This window comes from Taudactylus pleione, unplaced genomic scaffold (genome assembly GCF_031769625.1).
Source record: "Taudactylus pleione unplaced genomic scaffold, aTauple2 ptg000707l, whole genome shotgun sequence".
Lineage (NCBI taxonomy): Eukaryota > Metazoa > Chordata > Amphibia > Anura > Myobatrachidae > Taudactylus > Taudactylus pleione.
Genome location: NW_028285109.1, coordinates 1,910,930 through 1,936,072, shown reverse-complemented (window position 1 = coordinate 1,936,072; position 25,143 = coordinate 1,910,930). Strand labels below are relative to the sequence as shown.

Sequence of the window (25,143 nt, the reverse complement as noted above, 5' to 3'; positions counted from 1 at the left end):
CCCGGGTAGCTCCTTGGTGTAAAAGGGGAGTGGGGTGGATCACTGGGTCGTGTGACCCGGTAATCCAACCCAGGTAACTAGCAGGGTTTGACACGGGAGTAACCCGTGAAATCCTTCAGTGTGAATGGCGCGCTCCGGGTCACGATGACCTGGAGCACGCCGCATGCCGGCCGATTGGTCCGGCTTCAGTGGCGCTTGGAGATGACATCATCTCCAAGCGTCCACTCCAACACCGGAAAAGCCGGATCATGCAGACTCTAGAATATCCTGGGTCGGCGCCGGCTAAATTCCGGATTGGAACCCTGTTCCAACTCCGAGGTCAGACCCAGAATTTAGGTGTAAAAGTGGTATAATTGGCTACACCTCTAAGCATCTTGCTGTATTACATTTGTATTGCACATCCTCAAATTTTATATTAGGTAATTGGCTACACCTCTAAGCATCTTGCTGTATTGCATTTGTATTGCCCAGCCTCAAATATTATATTAGGTAATTGGCTACACCTCTAAGCATCTTGCTGTATTACATTTGTATTGCCCAGCCTCAAATCTTATATTAGGTAATTGGCTATACCTCTAATGCTGGGCATACACTATATAATTATCTTTCAGATATCTGTCCAATCTGGCTGGTTGGAATGAAAATCTGGTAATGTATGGGAGCAAATGACAATCGAACATTTGTTCACAAACACTGGAAAACAGACAAAAATGGACATTCAGCCAAATTGGTTAAATAAAACAAATGTAACCAATTTGAACAATCGTTTTTGTCTGTTTTCCAGTGTTTAAAACCATATAATCGATTGTCATTTGCTCCCATACATTACCAGATTTTCATTCCAACCAGCCAGATTGGACAGATATCTGACAGATAATTGTATAGTGTATGTCCAGCAAAAGCAACTAATTAAGAAGTAATGTTAACCCTCCCCTCTCCCTACTCTAAGCCTCCCTTAGTGGTGCCTAACCCTAACCTCCCCCGTTGGTGCCTATCTCTAACCCCCCACCCTGCACCCTAACCCTAAGTCCCCCCGGAGATCCCTAAACCTAACCCCCTAAACCACCACCCACCCCCCCGTGGCTAGAACCTAAGACACCATGCTTACCTTCGTGTCTGGGTTTATGTAGTGGGGCTAATGATAGGCGTTTCGACGCCTAACTTTAGTCCCATGTCAGGCTTTCAGTGTCTGGATATCGCCCACCGGTATCCTTACTACATCCCCTATGTACAATAAATTGGTCTAGAGTATTGATCCGTTCACTACCCCACTGCACCATTCACTCCATGCATTACCCATAATTCAAGGCAAAGTACATTGACTGTTGCATTCTATCACCAAAGAGATGCAAGATGTAAGTTGCTTACCCTTTCATAAACGACTTAGGGGGATGTAGTCAGCATGGCGGCGGTCAAAATACCAGCACCGGAATCCCAATAGCAGTTGGAATCCCGGTTTCAGAATCCTGACCGCTGATATCTCGATGGTAAGTATTAGGGATAGGAGTTACGGTTAGGCACTAGAGGGAGAGTTAGGGGTAGGCTCTGTGGGGGAGGGAAAGGTGGGTTAGGGGGAGAATTAGGGTTAGGGGAAGGGTTAGGGTAGGGATACTTACCTAATTCTGCTGCGATTCTGACTGGCGTGATGCCGCTGTCGTCATCCCGTCCGCCGGAATCCCGTACCCAACCCAACTTAGACTAGACTCACAAACACACAATGGTTTGATATAATCATTTTATAAAAAAGGGGGGGTACAGTGCGCTCTAGGTTAATCTGTCAGTGTCCTTAGCAGCTCCACATACAGAGTTATCTCTGCTTCTGTTTAGACAAAATGATATGTATAAATATAACGTGGTGCGCTCGGGGCACTTCAAATTATCTGATGATTTAACTATGTGCTGTATCTTTGATTATTTTATTAGTGTGCAAAAGTGTTGCAGTCCCATATACATCCACAAATTATCTGCATAAAGTCCAGAAATTGGCTGTAGTAGAAAACTAGTCCTTAAATGTCCTCAAATGTCTGTAGGTAGGGTGTTCATATAAGTCCCAGAACAAACTGATGTCACTTTTGTCTTTGGTTCACGAGGTCTGTTTGATGGGTGCTTTTATTAAGTCTCAGCCCTTTTCACCTCTCCTCTCCACCTCAAATGTAATATTATGCACAGTATCAGGAACTTATAAGGACACTATTGATGCAGTTTAGGTAAATTAGAATGTGCTTACCTGGAAAGTGTTGTGATATTCCTCATGCTGGACCTCTCAGTCCCGATGCTTCAGGTGACGGTGTGTGGGGTTTACAGACTATATCACAATGTATAGTGAATGTAAACCGAATGTACACCAATGTTTAGTACAACACATTTATAGGTACAATAGATTAGTCAATAGCTCACTGAGTCCCAAATTACTGGTTAAAAAAGTGGTCCATAAAAAGTCTCTATTCAGAGTATATAGAGCTATCTTTTACTGTTAATAAAGTCCAGCACATACATTTAGGTAATGAACATGCCCCTTACCTACTTTCATCCTGGAACATTAATGTGCTGGACTTTATGTATTTGTGGATGTATATGGGACTGTAACACTTTTACACAAGGATAAAATAATCAAAGATACAGCACATAATTAAATCATCAGATAACTTTAAGTGCCCCATAGCGCACCATGTTATATTTATTCATATCATTTTGATATAATCATTTGTTGTTGGACAAGGCTATAGCTTCAGTTGTGCCAACAACCAATTGTAATACCATACACTCATTGCTTTAGGTGGGGCTGGGAAACATATATTTTGAGTCAACACACAGCCCAGCTAATTCACTAATTGCTGGCCGCATAAGATAGGATTTTGGTTGGCAAATTTGAAGAGAAACCCAAAGTACATGTTTAAAGATAATATTTACTTCATCAACATCTTCATTTTTAATACCAGGGGGTTCATTTGCTAAAAAGTGATTTTAAAAACAGATTTTTGCACTTTTTCTGTAGGGCTTAAAGCATTCATTATTTACAAGGCAATGCACGGTTTGTCTTGTCTGTAAAATAAGCGCTGCTTTAAAGCCTGCTGCAAAACCATTGGCAAACTTCATTTTTTAAAAATTTTCCCCCGATTCTCTATTCATCAACTAGTAGTTCCTCTTCAGGCTACAACTGCACCATGACCCAACTTATTCACATATTTGCAGTAGGACTTAATGTTTTGCACACCGTGTGTGAAAGTCATGGCACACTCTTCACACCACGTGGCTTTAAACCCAAGCAGGAATACTCTTAGATCTTTAAGCCATGTGACACCTGTAATGCTAATGGCAACCGAGGGGTATGCAATTTAACTTGGTGACTAGAATAAGGGCCTGATTCATCACGGATCGCAATTGCAACATTGTACGCAGATCGGCCGATAGAGCGTACTGCATATTCATATGCACCGCAGTGCATGTGCGCAGGATAGCATTGCGCTCACACTGTGATCATGCAGGCAAATAGAAAGTCATCGCAGAGCGAGTGACGGGACGTCCGCATTAGAGGGTGGAGATGGGGGAGTGGTCAGAGAAACGAAGATGTGCCAGTCTGTTTGAACGCCGTTTCATGGGCGTGTATAAAATTAGCCAGTGCTGGGGCATTCGCAGCTTGTGTACTCACTGCGTGCGATGAAACTTGCAATTTCTGAGACAGGTCAGGGCTGCTGTAATTCTGCGTGAGGGTCCGATGTTACTCGATGTTACTGATGTATACGCAGGACTGCGAGGCATCACGGATGTGAGAAAGCGGTAGTGGACGTCTCTATGCTGGCTGAGCTGTTGCCAACATCAGCATATTTTCGCAGCAGAACTGTATGCGTAATCGCAGCTGCGATCGCAATAGAGATGAATGCTGAATCAGGCCCTAAATTGGCGATCAGGGAAAGCTGTGGCTGGTGTCTGATCAGTTGGAATGTGACAAGCAGAGGTAGCTTTTTAAACAAATATTGCAGCTTCTATATATCCTAGGGGTACACAAACCATGGCCATAGGTCCATATAAATATATATATCAAACAGAGAGTGTGCAACATTGCATTGCTACTATTGGATAAAGGATTTCAAATGACAAAAAGGGGCTCTATAATAGTGACACAAAAAATTTGAAGCCGATGAAATGTCCATTTAATGTTCATGTCATTTTGTATATCCTAATTAAACAACAGACAGAAGGAGAACATGACTCATAGCACATTGCCTTGACTTGCTACATACATTTGCTGAGTACCTGACTCACAAAGGATGGAAATGAAGATAGTAGAGTTACTATGGCTCATGCATCTTGCATTAAAAAAAAAAAAAAAAAAATCAGTATTCCTGTACCAAACAAATGTATACATTTCATTGAATCCTACAAATCACTACTTGCGTAATTTGGCTCTATTGCAGTCAAAATTATTAATGTAAAAGCTGCCCTTTTTAGATCTGTAAAAGGTGTATGTTGTAAACTACTCTTTTCCCAAATATCAGAACATCGGGGTCCAATTCCAGGAACCCTGATGTTCAGTAGATACTCACACTCCTGGTAACTATGTAAAGCTTATGATTGGACATCTCTGACTTAGAAAGTGGTGTGTTTCTCCTGGAGGCCTAACCCTGTCTTACAATTGCCTGGGCAGTCCTCAATGGATGTGCACTTTCCAGGACACTGCTCAATCAACTTACAGCCCTTCACTCATAATGAAAGCACTACATCATACATTAATTAGTTGCTCTCCTTTCGACTTAACTATTTTTACATCCACATCATATGGTTTGTGATCTGGTTAGAAAATAAATTCATTATAATCTGACCAAGAAGTAAGAATATTTCACATTTACTTTTGAGCACAATAGGTGCAACATGTTTCTGTACCTGTAGGATGTGACTCCCAAGATGAGAATCAAAGATATCAATGGCCAACGAGCTAGGACTTCTTCTCCTCTGGGATCCTATAACTAAGAAGAAGAGCTGTTTAGTAAATGAATGCATGTCACATAGTTACAATATTAATCAGTCACTATTTTAATTACTTGTCTGGCAGACTGAGAAGACAATGTGTCATATAATTAGCGATGTGCGGTTCGCTTTTGGCTTGGAACTTTCCAAGTTCGGATCTCAGAATGAGGCAAAACGTCATCTTTCCCGGGCATCACGGCACACATGTCCATAAAAGATGACAATTCGCCTCATTCTGAGATCCGAACTTGGCCAAAGATCAGTTTTGCCTCGTTCTCAGATCCGAACTTGGTCAAGATCCGGTTTTGCCTCTTTTTGATATCCGAACTTGGCAGGAAGATCCCAGCCAAAACCGAATCGTTCATCTCTACATATAACAACATAAATGCTATCTGAAAGCCACAGAATACCAAAGTGGCTATCATCTGGTGATCCCATCTATTCTATTTTTAAATCAAAATAACAAAAGGTTCTATAACCCATCATCAAACTATAATAAGTAATGTAGATGTGAGGTGTTAAGCTAAACTCAATATTGAAATCATAATTCAAAACATTTTGCTTGTATTTTTAATGTACTGTCGATGATTTAAATAACACAAGTAGAGCACAATAAAAGCAGTTAAACAATGCTTAGTATTCTAAATTATTAAATTATCTCACAGACGTGGGATCGCAGTAATATGTCCTCAGTAAACGATGGTACATTAGACACTTAACCCACATGTTACTTTTTCATTCTATTTCCACTATAGGTGCCTGATTCAGAGATGGACGGATTTACAGAGCCGCACACAAGCCGCTATGCAAATCCGTCCATCACAGATGCAAATGGAGGAGGTGTCAGACATCTCCTTGATGTATTTACGACGTCGCAGGCTGGGATCACCATTGGAACCATCGCAACCGGTTGCTCTTTCGGTCAGGCTGCAAGAGCTGAAGCTTCCCGCAGCCTGGTCACACAAGAGGCTAGGAATCTGCGTCCGCACATGCAGACCCTGGCTTTGACCTTCCTGAAATACAGAGGTGACACGCTGACGTTTCCAGGAACGGTGATTAGGCACGCCCCTGCTTCGCCCCCCAAATGAACATCATGCTACTGGTGTGTCTAGTTGAAATCTAATGTACAGGTGCATTCAGTAACTATTAGTGTGCAAGGTCAGCGAACAAGATGAGAAAGATGAAGACTACATTGAGGATAGGCAGAGGCATTATGGGTTTGGTGCACAGGATGAGCAAGAATCAACGGAACAGGACAAATATAACACTCAAGGAAAGAGTACTGCCGGCCATCCTAAGGGAAAAATTACTTGCAAGTGGTGGCCTATGGTGAAATAAATGTGCAACATTGTGCAATGCGCCAATATTAGACTATTGACATAGAATACCTCCTAAAAATAAATGGTTGAAGCTTTCAAGATGGACAATTATTCTGGCTGCCCCTTTTGTATAGAGAATAGTATATTGGATATTAAAAATGAGTTGGAGATCTCCATAGAAACTAAGGCGAGGGACAGTGGGCCTGATTCAGAGATGGACGCTCTGAGAGAGCGCTCGCTCTGAATCAGGGCGTTTTTTTTTTTTTTTTGTGCGGCCTCCTGGCCACTCGCTTAGCTGTGTGTGACCGCCCACAGTTATTGCGAGCGGCCAGGATGATGGCCAAGAGCTTCGCGACCATCGGGGCTTGCGATAAGACCCTTGTGGTAGGGCCTCTTGATCTGTGGCTCACTACAAAAGGGGCGGCTGTCGGTGTTGATCGACAGCTCGCCCATTTTGTAGGCGAGGCGGGGAGGTGGCTTCACAAACGGAGGCATTCCCAAGCGGAGCCGGAAGCTCTCTGGGGCTTGCGGCCACGAGACCCTACCACAAGGGTCTCGTCGCAAGTCCCGATGGTCGCAATGGTCTTGACCATCGCGACCATCATCCTGGCCGCTTGCAATAGCTGTGGGTGGTCACCCACAGCTTATCGAGCGGCCAGGAGGCCGCACAAAAAAATAAAAAAAAGCCCTGATTCAGAGCGTCCATCTCTGAATCAGGCCCTGAGAGGAGTAGAGAGATTACCACTGGCAAATGCAATACAAATAAGTGTGTCTCTTTGGCACTTTTAGTCTTCTGTGTGGTCTGATTTTATTCATATCTACATTTCCATTCTTCACAAAATTATGTCTGATTTTCAATGGAATTATAACCCCTTTGTTTGCACTACAGGCCTGATGCACAGTATGTACACTTACAAGCAACTCTGCATAGCCCGCAGATGCGTTGACATGCCCTCAATGAAATTTACCTATGTGAGAACGGCCCTGTTATGCCTCTTCAGTGAGATGTGATAGGAATGGGTACAACGGTGTATCTCCAGCACTTGTCTACACTCGGTTCCGGAGCATGGGCAGTGCAAACAAATGTAAGATTCGCAGCGCAAACAGGCGTTCATTCACCTCAGAATCAGCCCTACATGTGCACTCACTCCCGCTACAAAGTTATGCCTAAGCATTATGTACCTGGGGTCATATAGGTTTATCCTCACATTAAAACTAATTTGACCAAGTACAGTACTGTCATTCACAGCAACTGCTTGTTTCATTTTATCTTGTGAATAAACAAGCCAGTGTAGTATCGGGACACAAGAAATATCATACAATTTTATCTTTTTCAGCTTTGACGGTTTAAAATTCAAACTTAATGCAGTTTGTATACCTAGAAAATCTGACGTTACACCACCTCCAATCAGAGCTATCCAGCTTGTTTTTCCTCTGAATCACTGGCCAAGAAAGACACATTTATGGGATTGCCAAACAGCTTCCATTTTGTTTATTTAAATGTCAGGCTCACATACACAACACCTTGTGATTCTTCACTGTACTAGCCTCAAAACAAATGTTCTTTACTTACCCTGCCTGCCCCAATACACAGATTGTCTAGATGAATATTACAAACATACTGTACATAAGGTAGTCGTTGCGTACACATATGACCTGTGGGTCATAGCGAAGTAATACACAAACATGTATAATGCTATTTTAGGTATGCAGCATTTGCTGCATATTGACCCCCATAGTTTTTTTTTTTTTTATACTACTAGGCGTCTGAGATTTAAATGTCTATGTCGGGTGGATACACTCTGGGGAAATTTCACAGCCGATCTGTGGCATTCACGGCTATCAGCAACAATTTGTACATCTGAGATATGATGATTTGGAAACAATCTGCTTTATTGGTGGACACAGTACATAGACATAGACATAATGTTATTATAATCCACTTTCACATCTATATTATAGCTTAATATTCTCAGATCGATCACCCAGACCGGTGGGAAAAAAAAACAAAACACTGTTTTTGGATCCATGTCTGCATGTTCATAATAACAAACACATTGATATTCCTAGTCAGTAAACCTAATAACTATTGCTCCACATCTGCACTATATAGGAGCCTGCTCATTAAAGAACAAAGAACCCTAATGCTGTAAAGCTTGATTTGCGTCATGCAATACAGCGGTGAGTACCACCAATAAAGACTTCGATATGACTCTTACGTTAAAGCCTTTATAAGCACTGTGACCGCACATGTTAGGAGTGTGATGGCAGAACAAAAGCTTTGAAAGAATATTTTACTTCTAGAATAAAGAAATACTGATCATTAAGATGAGGCTGATAACTATAAAGAGGCCATTTGTTAAGATTGGTGCACACTATGTGATTATCTGCTCGATATGGCTATATCAGTCAGATTGGGCCAATAATTGTGTAGTGTGTACACGGCATCAGGGCCCGATGGTGGGTCTCAAACCCGTTGTATCGGCTCCCGATATATATATATATATATATATATATATACACTGTATGTAATGAAACACTATTTCCTGCAACTGCAATCATGTAACCTACCATGAACCAGGTGGAAAAAAACAACATGGGGAACCATGGACCTTATTCAGAGGCGGCCGTTACGGTATACGACCGCACGGCCGCCTCGATGTTTTGCCAGCGCGCATGCGCACGAGGGAGCCGGCTCCCTCGTGCGCATGCGTGAGACCCGCTGTGACCGACAGCGCCGGTCGTAGCGGGTTTCTTTCCAAAGGGGGCGAGCTGTCGATGTTGATTGACAGCTCGCCCCGTTTGGAAGGCGGGCTGGGGGTTTGGCAGCCCAAACGGAGGCGTTCCCATGGGAACGCCTGCCATTTGGGGGAGGCCCCACTGACATCACTAGTGATGTCAGTGGAGAGCTTCCGGCTCTGACAGAGCCAGAAGCTCTCCGGGGCTTACGACAAGTGAGACCCTACCCTAGGGTCTCGTCGTAAGCCCCGATGGTCGCGATGGTCTCTGACCATCGCGACCATCACCCGAGCGGTCGTTAGAGCTGTGTTAACCCACAGCCTAACGACCGCAACAGAGGCGGGCAGTCAGGATGCAAGTGGCCGCCCAGTTTCTGAGCGACCGCTTGCATCCTCCGACCGCCTCTGAATGAGGCCCCATGTTTGGTAACTCATACCCCATGCTATACCTCACCATAACTATACTAAATTAGTATGACAGTAATTCTGATTGTCATAACATTGATTCTTGTCCCTTGAGCTATAAAAATAAAAAAACATAATAAAAATGGACAAAACTCTTTAATGTTATAGAAACCCAAAAAATTAAAATTAAACTTTTCATGAACTAAACTTATAAATCTTCTAGTAATAACTTTTTTTTAAAAAAGATCGTTGGAACACGTTTGAATCACAATCACTAATAAAAATTAAACTGTTAAACTTTGCAACCATTACCATATTTTCGCAGCTGCTATGCGTATGAAATCGCAGCTGCGATTGCATGAGCGTGTGTCTGAATCAGGCCCTTAGTCAACTCAGTCTTAATGAGATCACTCTTGGCTGACATCAAGGCAGGTGCCGAAGAAAGTGAGCTATGAAATGCCAACACGCACTTTCCGCACGCGCACTCGCTGCATTAGTGATTGCCACACTAAACCGCCATCACTACGCAAACTGGCAATGTGGCAACTCCAGCTACACGAAACGGCAACTTGCGCGCAATATTTTTTAAAAAAGTTATAGGAGTTTAAGTCTTGCTGGGGTATGTCACACCCCACCTAGTTCACCGAAGGTTAAACTAAATAATTCACAGCCTGAGGATTTGTGATCACTATGGTTAATATTGTTGCCAGTCTGACCACTGAAGTGTGGACACATATGACATACTGCATGCATGCTGCATTGGGATTCCTGCACATGCATGTAGCACGTGTATTCTTGTGGCCATCTATCCAAACAAATTCTAAAGTAGCAACTTGTATTTCTATTTTAAAAGAGTTCCTAGACCAGCCTCCGATTAGTGGAAATATTATGGTAAAACAATCCCATAATTACAATATGGATTGTACAGTTCTGCCATCTACTCATTTGTCCTGCGTTCAGTGTCCGGGGCTCACCCCTATATGTAGCCCTGAGGACAGGTAATTGATTATCAGTTTTCAGAATTAAGTACATGTAATCCAGTAAATGAACATCCAGGCCCTTGGCAGCCGCCATTGTTCAGTCATTTAAACTGTTAGTGCTGGGGGAAGCTCTGTGTTAGCGCTGGGCCTTGGGATTAGGCGGGCAATTCACTCCACATTACTTTAAATTCAAAATGACACCTGAGTGCCACCGTGTCAAGTTCTGATTAACGAGGTGTAATTAACCTGCTCATTGTGAGATACTGAAATTAGAATAAATCCATTAAAAGTTTTTACTTATTTTTTTTTTAATTAAAAAAGATCTACAGTAAAACAAATCTGTCTAAAAAATATTCCACTTAATTTCTATTAATCTCCTTGGTTATATGATTACGGTGCTGAGGGCAGAGCGTAATTCTGTTATATAGCTGGCGTTATGCTTTAACCTCATCAGCACTTACAACAGGCTCAGGCAGGATGTAGTTCTTAATATTTGAACTGCAACTTTCCATCCACACTATCAGGGGCCACCGAGAGAGCAGTCGGGCACCAGTACTGGGGGTGTTTACACCTCCCTGGCTGCCAGCAGCCTCCTCTCTGCAAAATATCTGTGCCCACATTTGCACTTTTGAAAGTGATCTTTACAGTTCTCACGACCCTAACATGGTAACTACACTTAATACTACAAACATGTTAATTTACAAAGTTAGTCATCTTAAATGATGACTACTGAAGGGATTGTGAGGATGAACCATTTTAAAACCTCACAATTCAGTAGTTATGTTATTTTCAAGTTTGGGATCAGTTGAATTAAGAGTCAATTCTTCTCTTTCAAAATAAAAGCTAAAGCAATTGGTGGTTAAAGATTAGCCACATTTTCCTCCAGGGATACACCACCTCTCTAGCTCTGCACTGTACCCTTGTCACTATGACCTTGGTCCTGGAATCCCTGCTTCAGCCACTGGTAGGCCACCAGCATGCATTTCATATGCAGATGAGATTTGATATATGCAGATCGGATGCATTATATGCAAATGTGAATCATTCAGATGTAAATTGCCTGCCCTGAAGCATGTTGACTGTGTGAGAGAGTCTGTGTGTGTATCTCTCAGTTTGTGCGAGTGTGGCTGTTTGTGTCAAACACAGAATCTAACGGCAAGATAACAACCGCTTGGCCTATCTATTTCAAGACTAGACTTTTTTAATCCTTGTACTTCTGTCTGTCTAAAACATTCTTCTTTTTCCTTTCCCTTGCATTTTTATGCAGTCCTGCCAAAAAGATCTGTGCATCAACTAACAGGCAGTTCTGCAATAATACATCACATCATATCTTTTAGAGTCAAACAAATCCAATGGTACACAATGTCTCTTTATCCAGGTACTGTCGTTCTCTCTCTCTCAGCTAGGAGCTGTCCTACTGTTTCAGCAAGTCTCTTGTAGCACAAAGTAGCCCTCTCTCCCTAAGCTGCTCTCTCCATCCACAGTACTCTCTTCGGAATACTCAGTTTTCCTTGGTGACTTCTTATTTTCCAGCATTTTTCTATGCCACCTTTTTCTTTTTCCCATAGCCAGCATTATGTGCCTGACTCTCACATCTAAGGATGCTCTTGTCTTGGTAGGGGGTAAAAGCCGTGGGACTGTGGCAGAATTACGCTCCTTTAGACAGACCCAGACTGTCTCAGGAGTGTGAGAGCTCTATCACACTGCCCAGCTCAGCCACAGCCCCCCTGTAGATTTCCTCCACGTGAAGCATCCCCCTATGAATGGGAAGAATGTTTAAGTCTTTAAGTTACCAAGCAACTTGTGTTGCCAGCGCAGAACACAGCAGCAGGGCAGCTTAGAGACCAGTAAAGGAATTCAGAAAGGGGGTGCAGTGTCGTCATTCAAAAGATATGTGGGCAAATGTGAGCTTATGATCTGTGCAAAGAATCAGCAAAGCACTGCAGAGAAACCGCCATACTGGTATGTCTGCTAATGATGTCATTCACCTTGAACATAGGAATGTCAGTACATCATGTTGCAGGCTTTTATGAAGAATGGTCAATCTCTCCTAAATAAATAAAAACCGTGTTACTGGGCGGTAGCTGGCAAATGTAGATTGACAATTCATATCCTGCGCGTTAGACAGCAGACCCGATTGCCCAGGGTTGCAACGTGTTGAATAGAAATATGAGGAGTACATTCTAGAATCTATATATAGTGGCGAGAAAGAAAGAAAGAAAAAGAGAAAAAGAAAGAAAGAAAGAAAGAGAAAGAAAGAGAGATAGAAAGAAAGAGAAAGAAAGAGAGAGAAAGAAAGAGAAAGAAAGAAAGAAATAGAGAAAGAAAGAAAGAGAAAGAGAGAAAGAGAGAGAAAGAAAGAGAGAAAGAGAAAGAAAGAAAGAAAGAAAGAAAGAGAGATAGAAAGAAAGAGAAAGAAAGATAGAGAATGAAAGAGAAAGAAAGAAAGAAATAGAGAAAGAAAGAAAGAGAAAGAGAGAGAGAAAGAAAGAGAAAGAAAGAAAGAAAGAAAGAGAGAAAGAAAGAGAGAGAGAAAGAGAAAGAAAGAAAGAGAGAGAGAGAAAGAGAAAGAAAGAGAGAAAGAGAAAGAAAGAAAGAAAGATAGAAAGAAAGAGAAAGAAAGAAATAGAGAAAGAAAGAAAGAAAGAAAGAGAGAAAGAAAGAAAGAAAGAAAGAGAGAAAGAGAAAGAAAGAAAGAGAGAAAGAAAGAGAAAGGAAGAAAGAGAGAAAGAGAGAAAGAGAAAGAGAGAAAGAAAGAAAGAAAGAGAGAAAGAGAAAGAATGAAGGAAGGAAGGAAGGAAGGAAGGAAGGAAGGAAAGAAAGAAAGAAAGAAAGAAAGAAAGAAAGAAAGAAAGAAAGAAAGAAAGAAAAGCTTGTCCAGGGTATGAAGACACAGAAGAAATCAGTGGCAGATTTTGCCTAGGGGTTGCAGGGTTGCAGCCCCCTCAGTGTAGTCAGTGCAGTCCGTGACGGCACTGGCTACACTGTGACACTGTGACTGGCAGTGGCTTACCACTGGAAGCGCTACCTGCCAGTCACATATACAACAAGCAGTCTCAGGGGAAGGTGTTTCCTGCCCCTGAGACTGCCAGACCGGGCTGCTATTAGCAGGCTCACCGCTGCTAGTGCACATACGCCGGGTCCCGGCCCATTGCGCAGGTGCCAGAACCCGGCCAGGAGGAGTGGGTGGGTGATTACACCCTCTCGTTCTCGCCGGCAGCCCCCCTCATCTAAGAGGGTAGGAGACGCCGCTGGAAGAAATACAAGTACATTTTAAAATGACCTAGCTTCAGAAGTACTTTCAAATGCAACTGATCATGGGTTCTAAAGTGGAACAGTCTCCTACACAATGTGGATTGAACCATACACACGAGATTAGCCTATCAATTCACCAAGACATATTGACATCTCTAAGCAGGGGCGCCATGAGTAATTTCAGGACTTGGCATTAAAGGTGGTTTGACCAAGTTTGTGAGGTGCTGCTACACTAAGTTGTGAATATTGGAGAACCCTCTCTAAGTGTTGCGTTGAAGTGGCATGTTGCTGAAGGTGTGTGGCCACACCATCCTGGCAGGTCTGATGCCCCAGACAGGACCACATTCCTGGTACTTTGATTCCACCCGCCCCTCCCCTATCATTGCACCATTTTCTGAGAAAAGAGACACAATTAAGAAGCCTAGAGAAACCTGATAACGTCTGTAAAGAAAATCTTTTTTGTTGTTGTGCTTTCTTACGATAACAGACCCTTTTATAGCCACTCACTCTATTTATCAGACAAGATCATTTCCTATAATTTTCATTTGGAATCAAAAGAATATCATTAAATTACATGTATCTACTAAGGTGGAAGTGTCATAAAGAATGTTAATGTAGCAGATGGAGTAGAAAGAAGGAGCAACTGAAAGACAAGCTAATACTATTCATTTCTCCTCTTTTACACAATGGACCTCATTCAGAGTCGGTCGAAGCGGCCGCATGGTCGTACGCCACCGATGTTCGCTATACTTCGCATGCGTAAAGTTCGCAATGTACGTGCGCAAACTAGCCGCTACGATCAGAAATTTCTCTCTCCTTGAACACAGCCAGGTCGGTAGTTTGAGTGACAGATGGAGGCGTTTGTGGGTGGTAACAGGGGAAGGTGCTTGAAAACGGTGGAGTGGAGATCCGAACGCAGGCGTGCCTAATTATGCGAACGGCGTTTTATGGGAGTGCATACGGTTTATGGGAGTGCATAATTAACAAAGTAGCGTCATGGCACATGTGACATGGGAGGTTTTTACACTGACATGATTGTAGAGCTTAAGAGAGGGTATGGTCAACCTTAAGCTCTACGACCAGTTCCGATGGTTCCCGATGGTCTCGATTAATCCTTATATGCCCGGAGATGACGTGTAATGCGTACAAGAAGGGGGCGTATTTTTTTTTCATTGCGGCCGCTTCCTCCCCTTGGTCGGCCAGCTACCGATCCAAACTTAGGGACGCAAATTGCAAGGGAATCATTTGAATATCCGGCCCCTGTACGACCGTGCGGCCGCTTCAACCAACTCTGAATGAGGTCCAATGTCCCCTGACAACTTATGTCTCTGTGATGTCACCAGAGCCTAGTACACTGATAAGCTGAATATTGTTTCAACCACAAAATGGCTGCCTCCACTATATTTACAGTACATGATGTGTGCTCACTTTAAACAGAAAAATTTTATATTTAACATAAATGTTTATCAGAGGCTGAATGCTACATGTGAAATAATTGGAGTATTTGTACTTTGCTAGATCATTCTTGCCTACTATACCTGTCATCCCAGACATGTAAAAAGCAGGTATAAAAAGAGGCACGTGTGACTGGATTATGCCAATTCCATCACATCCTTGCCCACCTTGCTGGCAGCATAGGGCCTTTTTGGGAGAGTTGTCTGCTCTCTCTGGAGTACAGAATATCGCTGTCTAATTTGGAGGGTCTCATGGAGAATAGGTTACTATGCACTATATAAGGCCACCATACTTTATTTTGGATGGTGAAGTAACGTGTTAAAACACAGCCTAATACACCTATTTGCAAAGTATAGAACCTTCCATATTGTAAGAGGAGATATGACATTACCACCTCTATAATGCCAAAATGAACACCATAATCCAGCTTGGCGTGTCACCGGACAGTATCATTATCAATCCGTCACATATATTTTTCGTATTAATAAAGAACAAAACAAAGTTACCCAAAGTGTCCTTTCTAGAGATCCATACGAAAATACACACTGCAAACTGTTCAGCCCCAATACATTGTGCCTTGTTGTGCATTAGCTATTGTTTACTATTATAAACAGCCCAGAATAAATCTTATATAACCGTGACCTACGGAACAGATATGCTACTTAAACATAGTCTACATAGACCAATAGGGGGTTTGGTAATGTGCGGACAGTAGGTCTGGCTGGCCTGATCTCAGTATATGCTATGGATAGAATATAAAATGAGAGGAGCCTCCAGTGAAAATATTCCTGACACCTGAATGTGAGGATGGAGCAGCTCAAATCCAGTTGAGTGAGCAGACAGCAGCACCTTGCCCATCCACCCCTCCTCTCTGGGTCTCTGAAGCGTGACCTGCAGCCTGGGCCAGCTTTCCAAGTATACTATCCACAGCCCACGCTATGGCTCTGATTTTGTAATAGAGAAAATAAGACCACATGTGATTGCTCCCTTACCTGTCATGTAAGAGGGTCCGCTGAGGGAAAGACTGACAGGTGCTCTCACACCAGGATAAGGGGACATAGAAGCCTTAGAGGTACTGTGTACATGAAGTAGCTGTATGTATATGAATTGACATGCATATTAGCAGGCTGGCAGACTGCTTTAAATAAAAACGTTAAGTATCAAGCAAAGCAGATATTGCATTACAGTATTGTGCACATAGGGCCAAATGGTCACTGCACCAGATTCTCAACTGCAACTTAGCCTGGGGTAAAAGACAAAAACATCTCCCATTCATTACTGTACTGCAGGATTAGCAGACATTCCATGTGCTTAGCATTAAAAGAATACATGAAGGGCAGTGTTCATTCTGTAGGTAACCTGTTATACCATACACAAACACTGTGCAGGCACTTGGTTGCTGAACGTATCATGACTATGTAATGGGAACATATATCCTTGGCTGTTAGAATGTTAAATGTTATTTTAAATAAGTATAAGAACGCAGACTGAAGCCCATTCTGATCTCCCAACAGATTACACAACAGCATACCAATTAACCGGGAAATGTAATAACAGTTGTCAATCATTATTCTTGACATACAATCAGTAGACATTCAATGCTTTGGAGGCTACAATCAAACTTACAGTACAGGTTCTGTACAGGAGAGCTCATGGTGGTGTCTGTCCGCACAGACAGAATGACTGACAGTAGCTGCAGACAGAGCAGGAGTGAGAGGAGAGAGGGGTGTACACCGGGGGGGGGGGGGGGGGGGGGGGAATCAGCAACAACCTGCGGCTGGTGTTCCATCCTGCCAAACAAGACGATAACTCATCCAGGCAGAAAAATATCAGCGCTGAGGGAATAAGAACGCTGCCTGAGTGTAATTAAAGAGTAACCTGCACTATAACACAGCACAAGGATCCACTCTCGCACACAAGGGAGTTATCAGACAGAACTGCATCACGTTGTTATAACTAAATCCATTACAACGTTACTACAGTACATATCAGAGCTACTGCTCAAATGTTCTCCCTTTCATTAGGAGTGTGTTGCCTGCTTGCCACATTGTAATCTGTGCTCCTTATTAAGCGTCACTGCTTGTGCCAATCATGAAGTTGGGTGCACTGTCTGGTCTGTGCCATTTCCTACAGTATACGCTCTTGTTGTCAGTATTTATTGCTGTGCTGTGTCTTGTTCGTTAACACGCTGCATCCTCTGTCACTATAGACCGTGTCAGTAATGTTGCTGGTTTCTGCCACATACGTAATTACATTCCTCTCCTCTGTCTACACTGTCTCTGTGTGTTTTGCTTGGCACCCTCTGAGGTTGCACTGCTCACATAATCTGTGCAGTCTGTGACAGGGACGTTTGTCGACATTCTAACCATCTGGACATTTCATCAGTGTCGACATGATGTATGTTGACCTAATCAATGGCGAAATTGCGAGCAGGTCGACATTATGACCAGCTTAACCTGCTTATGGGAACATTATGAATGTTGACTAAATGTACCAGACTCCTCTCTCACTAGTCTATGAACCCTAAGGGGTATATTTACTAAAGGTCGATTTTAATCAATTAACATCAATGTTGTGTTTCTGGGGCTAAATCGCGCATTTACTAACAGACAGTTTTTTGTTTTTTTTAAAGTGTTAGTAAATATGCGATTTTAACCCCAGAAACACAACATCGATGGTGATCGATAGTTACCCATAGTTATACATCAGTGCTGGTTTTATGTAACATGCCTAGTATTTCATTCTCATGTTTGTGACCTGTTTATCTTGCTGTGTTCTCTCTCTGCTTCTGATGTACTACCTTCCACGAATGCTCAGCATGGGATATTTTGTCCCAAGTTTGTTGCTTTTTAACCACTTACCTGGCATGTTCGCAATTTTCAGACCACACCAGGCAGTTCTTTATCTGCTCTGGTCGCAAAATGTCGACCAGTTAGATAAACAGTGAGGCTGCTGCTCTCAGAGGGACCTTCTGGTCCCTCGGCTTCCCTGTACCCTCTCCCCCTCACTGCTGATCAGTCAGCAGAGCAGGAACCCCCCACAGCAGCTGCACAGATTAGCAGCTACTGGGAAAGTAAATTAACCTCCGGCCTCAAGCCCCTAGTGTAATTGGTAGGGATGGCCATCGTCCATCCGATTATTCAAAATCATTGATGGTTTATGGCCGATGTCCAATGTTTTTTTTTACCATCGATGGGGGAGAACCAGATGGTTTCCCTCCATCGATGTAAAAGCATAACCGAACGTTTTTTTGATTTTTTACCAAGTGCCAGGACACGGACCCTAGCACCCACGCAGCCCCCGCCTCCATGTTCTGATTGGCCTACGAGCCAGTCAAAAGACAAGGATAACCATCGGTTGGTGAAACCACCGATGGTCATCCAGTGAAAAGTTTGAAACCATCGATGGTTACTTGCTAATTTTAGCATCTATGATAATTATCGATGGTTGCACCACCGATGGCCATCCCTAGTACCTGAAACGATATCAAATTGAAAGTCGTGATGGTCGCAAAGTTTCTGATGTTCCGATGGTGGTTTCGATGTTCCGATGTTTAAAAAACCGTGGGGTGTTTTTTTTTTTTTCTACAAATCTTAAAAAAAAATATATACATTTTTTTTATGAAATCATTTAGGATAAGTTGAAATAAATGTTCCTCAACTAATTCACTTAAAAAAAAACCAACAATTTCAGAGTGGATTTTAGAAAAAAAAAAATTGTCAGTTAAGTGGTTAAAATATTTGCATGTATTTAACTACAGATGTGTCCTTGCTCATCTAGCGTCAATATTCCATGCAGCGTGATATGCCTGGTGTGAGTGAGCTATCAGGTTCCGTGCAACTCTGCTTGCGTCAGGCAACTTTTTTTTGGCCAAAAAAAGCGTCTAAGTCGCAGTACGCTGCGACTAGGACGCACCAGGAGACTGTGCTGATTAATATGATATATAACAATTGTACATCTGTGTGCGACTGAGACTGTAAATGGAACTTGGCGTGGAAAACCGCTGCAGCTGCTGCATAGCAGCAATTCATATGCAGATTGCGAGACTCAGTCGCACACAGATCTCCCAGTGTCACATATCACATTAATCAGCGCAGTCTCCTGGTGTGTTCTAGCTGCATCACATTGTGATTTAGATGCATTTTAGCTAAAAACAGATGCAAAAAAAAACGACCAGCGCTAATAGAGTCTCAAGGGGCCTGGCGCGCCAAGAGGGCTGTTTGACGCGACTACAGCAAATACGAGTGAGGACACATCTGTATGTACTCTTGTACCCTCCATCTATACTCATATGTGCTTTGTATTAGGTTATCCAGTGCTCTTTACATTACCCGTTTAGAACCATATTATTGGGAACAGGGTTCAAAATTATTTCTTACCAGGCCTGGAAGAAACATTCTCAACACATCTTTAAATGTAAAAATGTATTATAATGTCTGTAGTAAATGGTATGTGTGCCTGCTTGCTTGATATACTGTATATGATGCTGTTACCGTAATAATGACCATATACGGTCGTAACCGAACAGCAGTATTGGTGATATAAAATAAACAAATTGTTAGAATTATGCTCCCAGGATATTATGCCAGTCTGAGCCCACATTACACTATGCAAGTCTTTGTGCACCAATCAAACTAAGCTAGCCTGTTACACCCCATTACACTGAACCAGCCTCCTGTGCCCGCATCACATTATACAAACCTTCGGTGCCCTCAACGCCTGCAGTGATTCTGCTGGGGACCATTAAATCCCCAAGCAAATAGAACTCTCATGCACGGCATCATGAAACACATATTATACTAATCTGTGTCCCCAGGGCCGGCTCTTGGGGTGTGCGACCAGTGCGGTTGTACAGGGGTGCCACCCATAGAGGGCGCACCCCTCCCCAACATCCCGATTTCAGCGGGACACTACTGAAGTGGCCCGCGGGTGGTCAAATCGGGAGATTGGGGACCCCCACCGCAGCTGTGGCGGCGGTGTCGGACCCCAGGAGTGTGAATGGATGCAGCGCGGCATCCATTCACTGACGGGAGAGGGCTGAAGGAAGCCCAGCCAGTGACGTAGGGCTGGGTTTTACCCCCCAGCCTCACGTTATTTGGAGGCGTGACATGCGGGCATGCCTCCTAATAACGTCACTTAGGGGCGTTGCCTATGTTAATGAGACCACGCCCATTGGCCAAGCCATCAAATTTGAGGGTGCATCATAACAGGCCAGCACAGGGTGCTCAGGGCCTGATTCAGAGCCGGATGCTATTTGCGCTCGCCTGTTCAGAAACAGGGGCCGGCTATTTAAATTGAGCGCTCGCTCTTTGCGGTCTGTTGACGCCTCTATGTCTGAGAGCGAGCGAACGAAACATGCGCTCGCTATTTTGTAAAGACGCCCCCTGGCCGCTTTCATCATTTGTCATCTCCGCTATTTATTTGATTAATCGAGTACATCGAAAGGCGTCTGAACTGCTCGCAGTGCTTGTGGTAGGATTTTCCTACCGCAATTATGCGAACAGTTCAGGCTAAGAAACAACCAAGTGACGTGGTCGATGACGCTGCTTTGTTAATTATGCACACCCTTAAAACGCCCGTTTTGACAGTTTGGCACGCCTGCGTTCGGATCACCACTCCCCGTTTTCAAGCACCTTCCCCTGTTACCACCCACAAACGCCTCATCCTGTCACTCAAATTAGCAGGCACTCGCTATTTTGTGAGCGCTCGATTTCCGACCGCAATGACTGGTTGGCGCATGCGCATTACGACCCATACTCATGCGCAGATGTGCGAACATCGCTCGGAGCGAACGAGCAGCCGCTTACGAGCGGCTCTGAATCAGGCCCTCCTACCCTTGGAGCCGGCCCTGTGTGTCCCATACTCAATGCTCCAACCTGTGCTCCCATCACACTTTACCAGTCTCTGTGTCCCCACCATATTTCACTAGCCTTGTGCACACCATCACACTGCACAATTTTATACTCTAATGTGCATTTTCTGGATATACAACACTTAATAAATTTTTGAATTCTGGAAAATAAACCACTAAATCCCTTGTATATACCAAGATTGAGAGTGATTACTGATGGGACATAGCTAGATTATCAGTAATTGTGTAATAAATTCCAAAATGAAGGCGAGTTTGTGGCTAACTGTAAAGTGGCAATCAGTCATAAGGAAAAATCAGCTTTATAAATGATTGTCGCTTTAAATTAAGCATCAAAGTCACCAAAATCATACAGATTCCTTCATCTCGGAACCAATTACACAAGTCCCATCGTGTCATTTCTAAATGTTCCACTTACTAAACTGTTACTAGGTAAGTTTCTATTTTAACTTTGAACTCTTTAAAATCTTGTCAACCAAATGAGCACATGAAATGGAGGAGGTTCTAGGGCTGGATGACAGGAATAAATTTAGTATCTAATAGTACTCCTGGGGCTTTATTTACAAAGCAGCGGCGCTTCCTGGCGGGCTGCAGGTGAAAATTTGAAACGACACCTGCAGTCAGTGTAAAGCGCGGCGTGCTATACACTGACTGCGGGTGCCATTTTAAATTATAACCTGCAACTTGCCAGGAAGCGCTTCATAAATAAAGCCCCTAGTGTTTTAACGTGTTGCTCTATAGCGCTTAAATGAGAAGCTAAATACAGTCCAAAAGGTTTACTCTTCTTGTAGCAATGGATGCAGGGTGTGCGGTGCACATGGGCCCCTGTAAGTACCCTGTACCCATTTCTTCAATACTTACCTCTTCGGAGTCCCACGTTGGGGGCAGTAGCGCTGCATAAATAACAGCAAAAATGGCAAAGCGCCCATTTTCCTGGCGTTTTGCACATACAGGAAAACCGACAGGAAAATCGCTGCAACATGCGCAGTAGACTCTGTCGCAGAGCTAGAGTCTACTAGTGCTCAGAGTCTACTGCACTGCTGGGTAGAAAGAAGGGGGCCACGGAGAGACTGCACATAAGCCCCCTCCTCTCATAATACGCCCCTGCAGGCGCCTCTGCCGTTCTGGAGTAAGATGAATAATCAGATTTATGAGCCCATATTGGAGTGTGCAAGGTTACTAAAAAGCAGCCCTTACACCTTCCCACATTTGCATCCAAAAATAAAAATATAAATCTTCATCATAGATTCACCACAGAGGGCTCTGGGAACTCTTAAGCTGCATACACACACAAAAATTTTTGAACGATTATCGTTAAACGATATCGTTTAACGATAATCTTTTGAAAAAATCGTTCACTTTGTGAGTCAAACGATTAACGATTATCGTTCATGCGCGTTCACGTTTGTAGTTTGTCGTTCAGTCAGACTTGTCAACTCAATAATTTTCATTAAGGGAATATGCAAAAATCGTTTGTAGTTCAAAAAAATCTTTCATTACATTTTAAAAAATCTGACAGATAATCTGACAGAAAATCGTTCATAAAATCGTTGGTAACAAAATCGTTGTGTGTGTATGCAGCTTTAGAACTGTGGGACGGTTTGTGAACATGGACCCCTCCTCTGTTAATAAACCCTTGGGTTCCATATGCAACAGCGGTCTCTGCGCACACTCAGTAGTACGCATGTGCCTTAGGGGTTTCCGCCACTTTTCGTGCATTTGCAGTAGCAAATAATCACTCAACTGCGCAAACATCGCCATTGCGTCCACCTATAAATCAGGCCTACTGGCACCACTGCCAAACCAGTACTTAGTAGGGTCCATGTATAAAGCATGTTATGGCTGATGCTTTATGGCTCATACCATTTACGCTACGTACATGATAGCCCAGGCCAGCTCATTGTCACTTGACTGTATAGTCTGCCTTTGCTTGTGTGGGTTACCTCCAGGTCCTACAGTCCAAAAATATACTTGTAGGTTAATTGGCCCCCAACAACAAAGTGTGTGTGTGTACATGTGGTAGGGAATATAGATTGTCAGCTCCACTGGGGCAGGGACTAGTGTGAATGGCTAAATATTCTCTGTAATGCGCTGCAGAATATGTGTGCGACACAAGGAACTGGTATGGCACTTTGGACACATTAATATCATACTTGCCGACAATCAGCTCCAGCCTTCCGGGAGGGAGCTGATTGTCGGCTAGCAGCGGGGGGGCGGGGCCGGCCATTGGGGGCGGAGCTGGCGCGGGGCCGTAAGGTTGTTTCTCATTGGGGGTGGAGCCGGGGGCGGGACCGCACCTTTGCGTCATCGTGGATCCGCCCCCTCTTCACAATGCCGTTATTTTCGGTGTTGTGAAGCAGGGGGCGGGGCCACGATGACGCGATTCAGTTGTTTCAGGGGGAGGTAGGGAGCGTCAGAGACTTCCGGGAGGCTTGCCTGTCTTTCCGGGGGGCTGGGAGCGGCACCCGAAAATCGGGAGGCTCCCGGCCAAATCGGGAGGGTAGGCAAGCCTGATTAATATATTCACCCACCGTGGCTCTTCTGGGCCTGGTTTATGTTACATAAATGTACCAAAATGTCATTATGACATTGGGCAGTATCTATTACCAATCTCTCCCTTTTACCCTTTACTGTGTTCTATCTGGTTGGACTTCTCTTGAATCCTCATTTCTTGGACCTTCTGACCAAGAACTAATTTTAGACAACATTATTTGTGGCAGGTAAAGGATGCACTGGAGTAGTCTAATGCAATAGCAAAGTCCAATGCTTTAACTACTGTATGAGATCTGTCAGTCAGTTTCTCAGGATTTTATTGTGTATCTCCAGTCATTTCTCTCATATGTCAGTATGTCACATATGCTCTGTATGGCTCTGATATAATATAATATACCTAATATACTGTGGTCTTTTTCTCCTTATATGTGGCAGCCTCACTCCTGGATTGTGGGGAGTCCATCCCTGGGGCAACCAATGAAATCACAGCTCCACAAAGGATGACCCCATGTGCTAAGCTTTGTGCAATGAATTGTGATGTGATATAAGGCTTGCCATCTGTCACCTCAAACCTCATTTTCTGTCTACTGTTCCAACATACTACCAGCTGAAAGTTTATATACGTGTTCTGTGCCAGCACAAGCCTGTATCATGCTCTAAAGGCCAGTAGGTGGGGTGTTAATGCAAAGGGCTCTAGGCAAACAGCATTAACCAGAGGTCTATGCTCGTGCTGGAGCGGCTTATTTACAGTACATACTGTCCCTAGGCAGTGACGTTTGGAAAATTAACTAACTTGTGATTGTGTTAGTGAGAGAAATCAGTTGCTTATTTGACATATCCAATAAAACATCACTTTATTTATTCTCCAAGAGATGACTCTTTCATATAGTACATTACAGTTTTCCTGCACATTACCGTAAGTAAATTTTGCACTCATCTTTTTACATTAGAGATCGTCAAACTGCATAATTTGCTGAAGGCAAAGGTTGTGCAGCATATAGATAAATGGATCTCTATGCTGCATTGTTACCTCATTGGTTTCTACATGAAACGCAACTCGAGAAACTGCTCCTGTATAGAAGCCCTTCAAGATTTCTAGGTCAGTCAACATTTACTTTGAATGGATGCATTACATTAAGGAGCCGATTCAGATATGGACGCTATGCCGCGAACGCACGCTATGGCGGATAGTCGCCCGTCTGTGCATGCGTCTATATGCGCATGTGCGAGTCACTCACTACGCTCGGGAATTGTGCGCTCGTAGTACACAGACTAGACGCTACTTCGAGTGACAGATAGTGCTGTTTGTGGGTGGGAACAGGGGAAGGTGCTTATGAACGGGGGAGTGGTGTTGCGAACGCAGGCATGTCTGGGCGTCAAAATGGCATTTTATGGGTGTGCATAATAAGCATGGAAGCATCATTGTACACGTCACTTGGTTGTATGTCAGCCTGCAGTGATCGCACCCTGCAGTGATTGCGGTGGGGTAGGGTCGACTTCAAGTGCTGTGAGCAGCTCCGATGGCTCTCGATGTTACTGATTAATTATACACTTCTTGTAGATGACATGTGCTAAGAAAGAAAAGAGGGCGTCTTTAGACCGGCATGCGTTCGCTTTGCCGTCGCTCTCTAAGACATAGAGGGTGTCCTTAAGCCTCGCCGAGC

General features: G+C 43.5%; 1 protein-coding gene across 5 annotated transcripts in view; it reads right to left on the bottom strand.

Moving 5' to 3' along the window:
• Positions 1-25,143, bottom strand: part of NPAS3 (neuronal PAS domain protein 3) — a 475,522-nt gene that overhangs the window by 185,862 nt on the left and 264,517 nt on the right. For 4 of the 5 annotated variants that reach the window (XM_088456533.1, XM_088456537.1, XM_088456538.1 and 1 more), the window contains one exon: positions 4,882-4,964. In XM_088456533.1, the coding sequence (XP_088312659.1) occupies positions 4,882-4,964 (83 nt within the window). The remainder of the gene's footprint in view (positions 1-4,881; positions 4,965-25,143) is intronic. The other variant, XM_088456536.1, reaches the window with a different exon arrangement.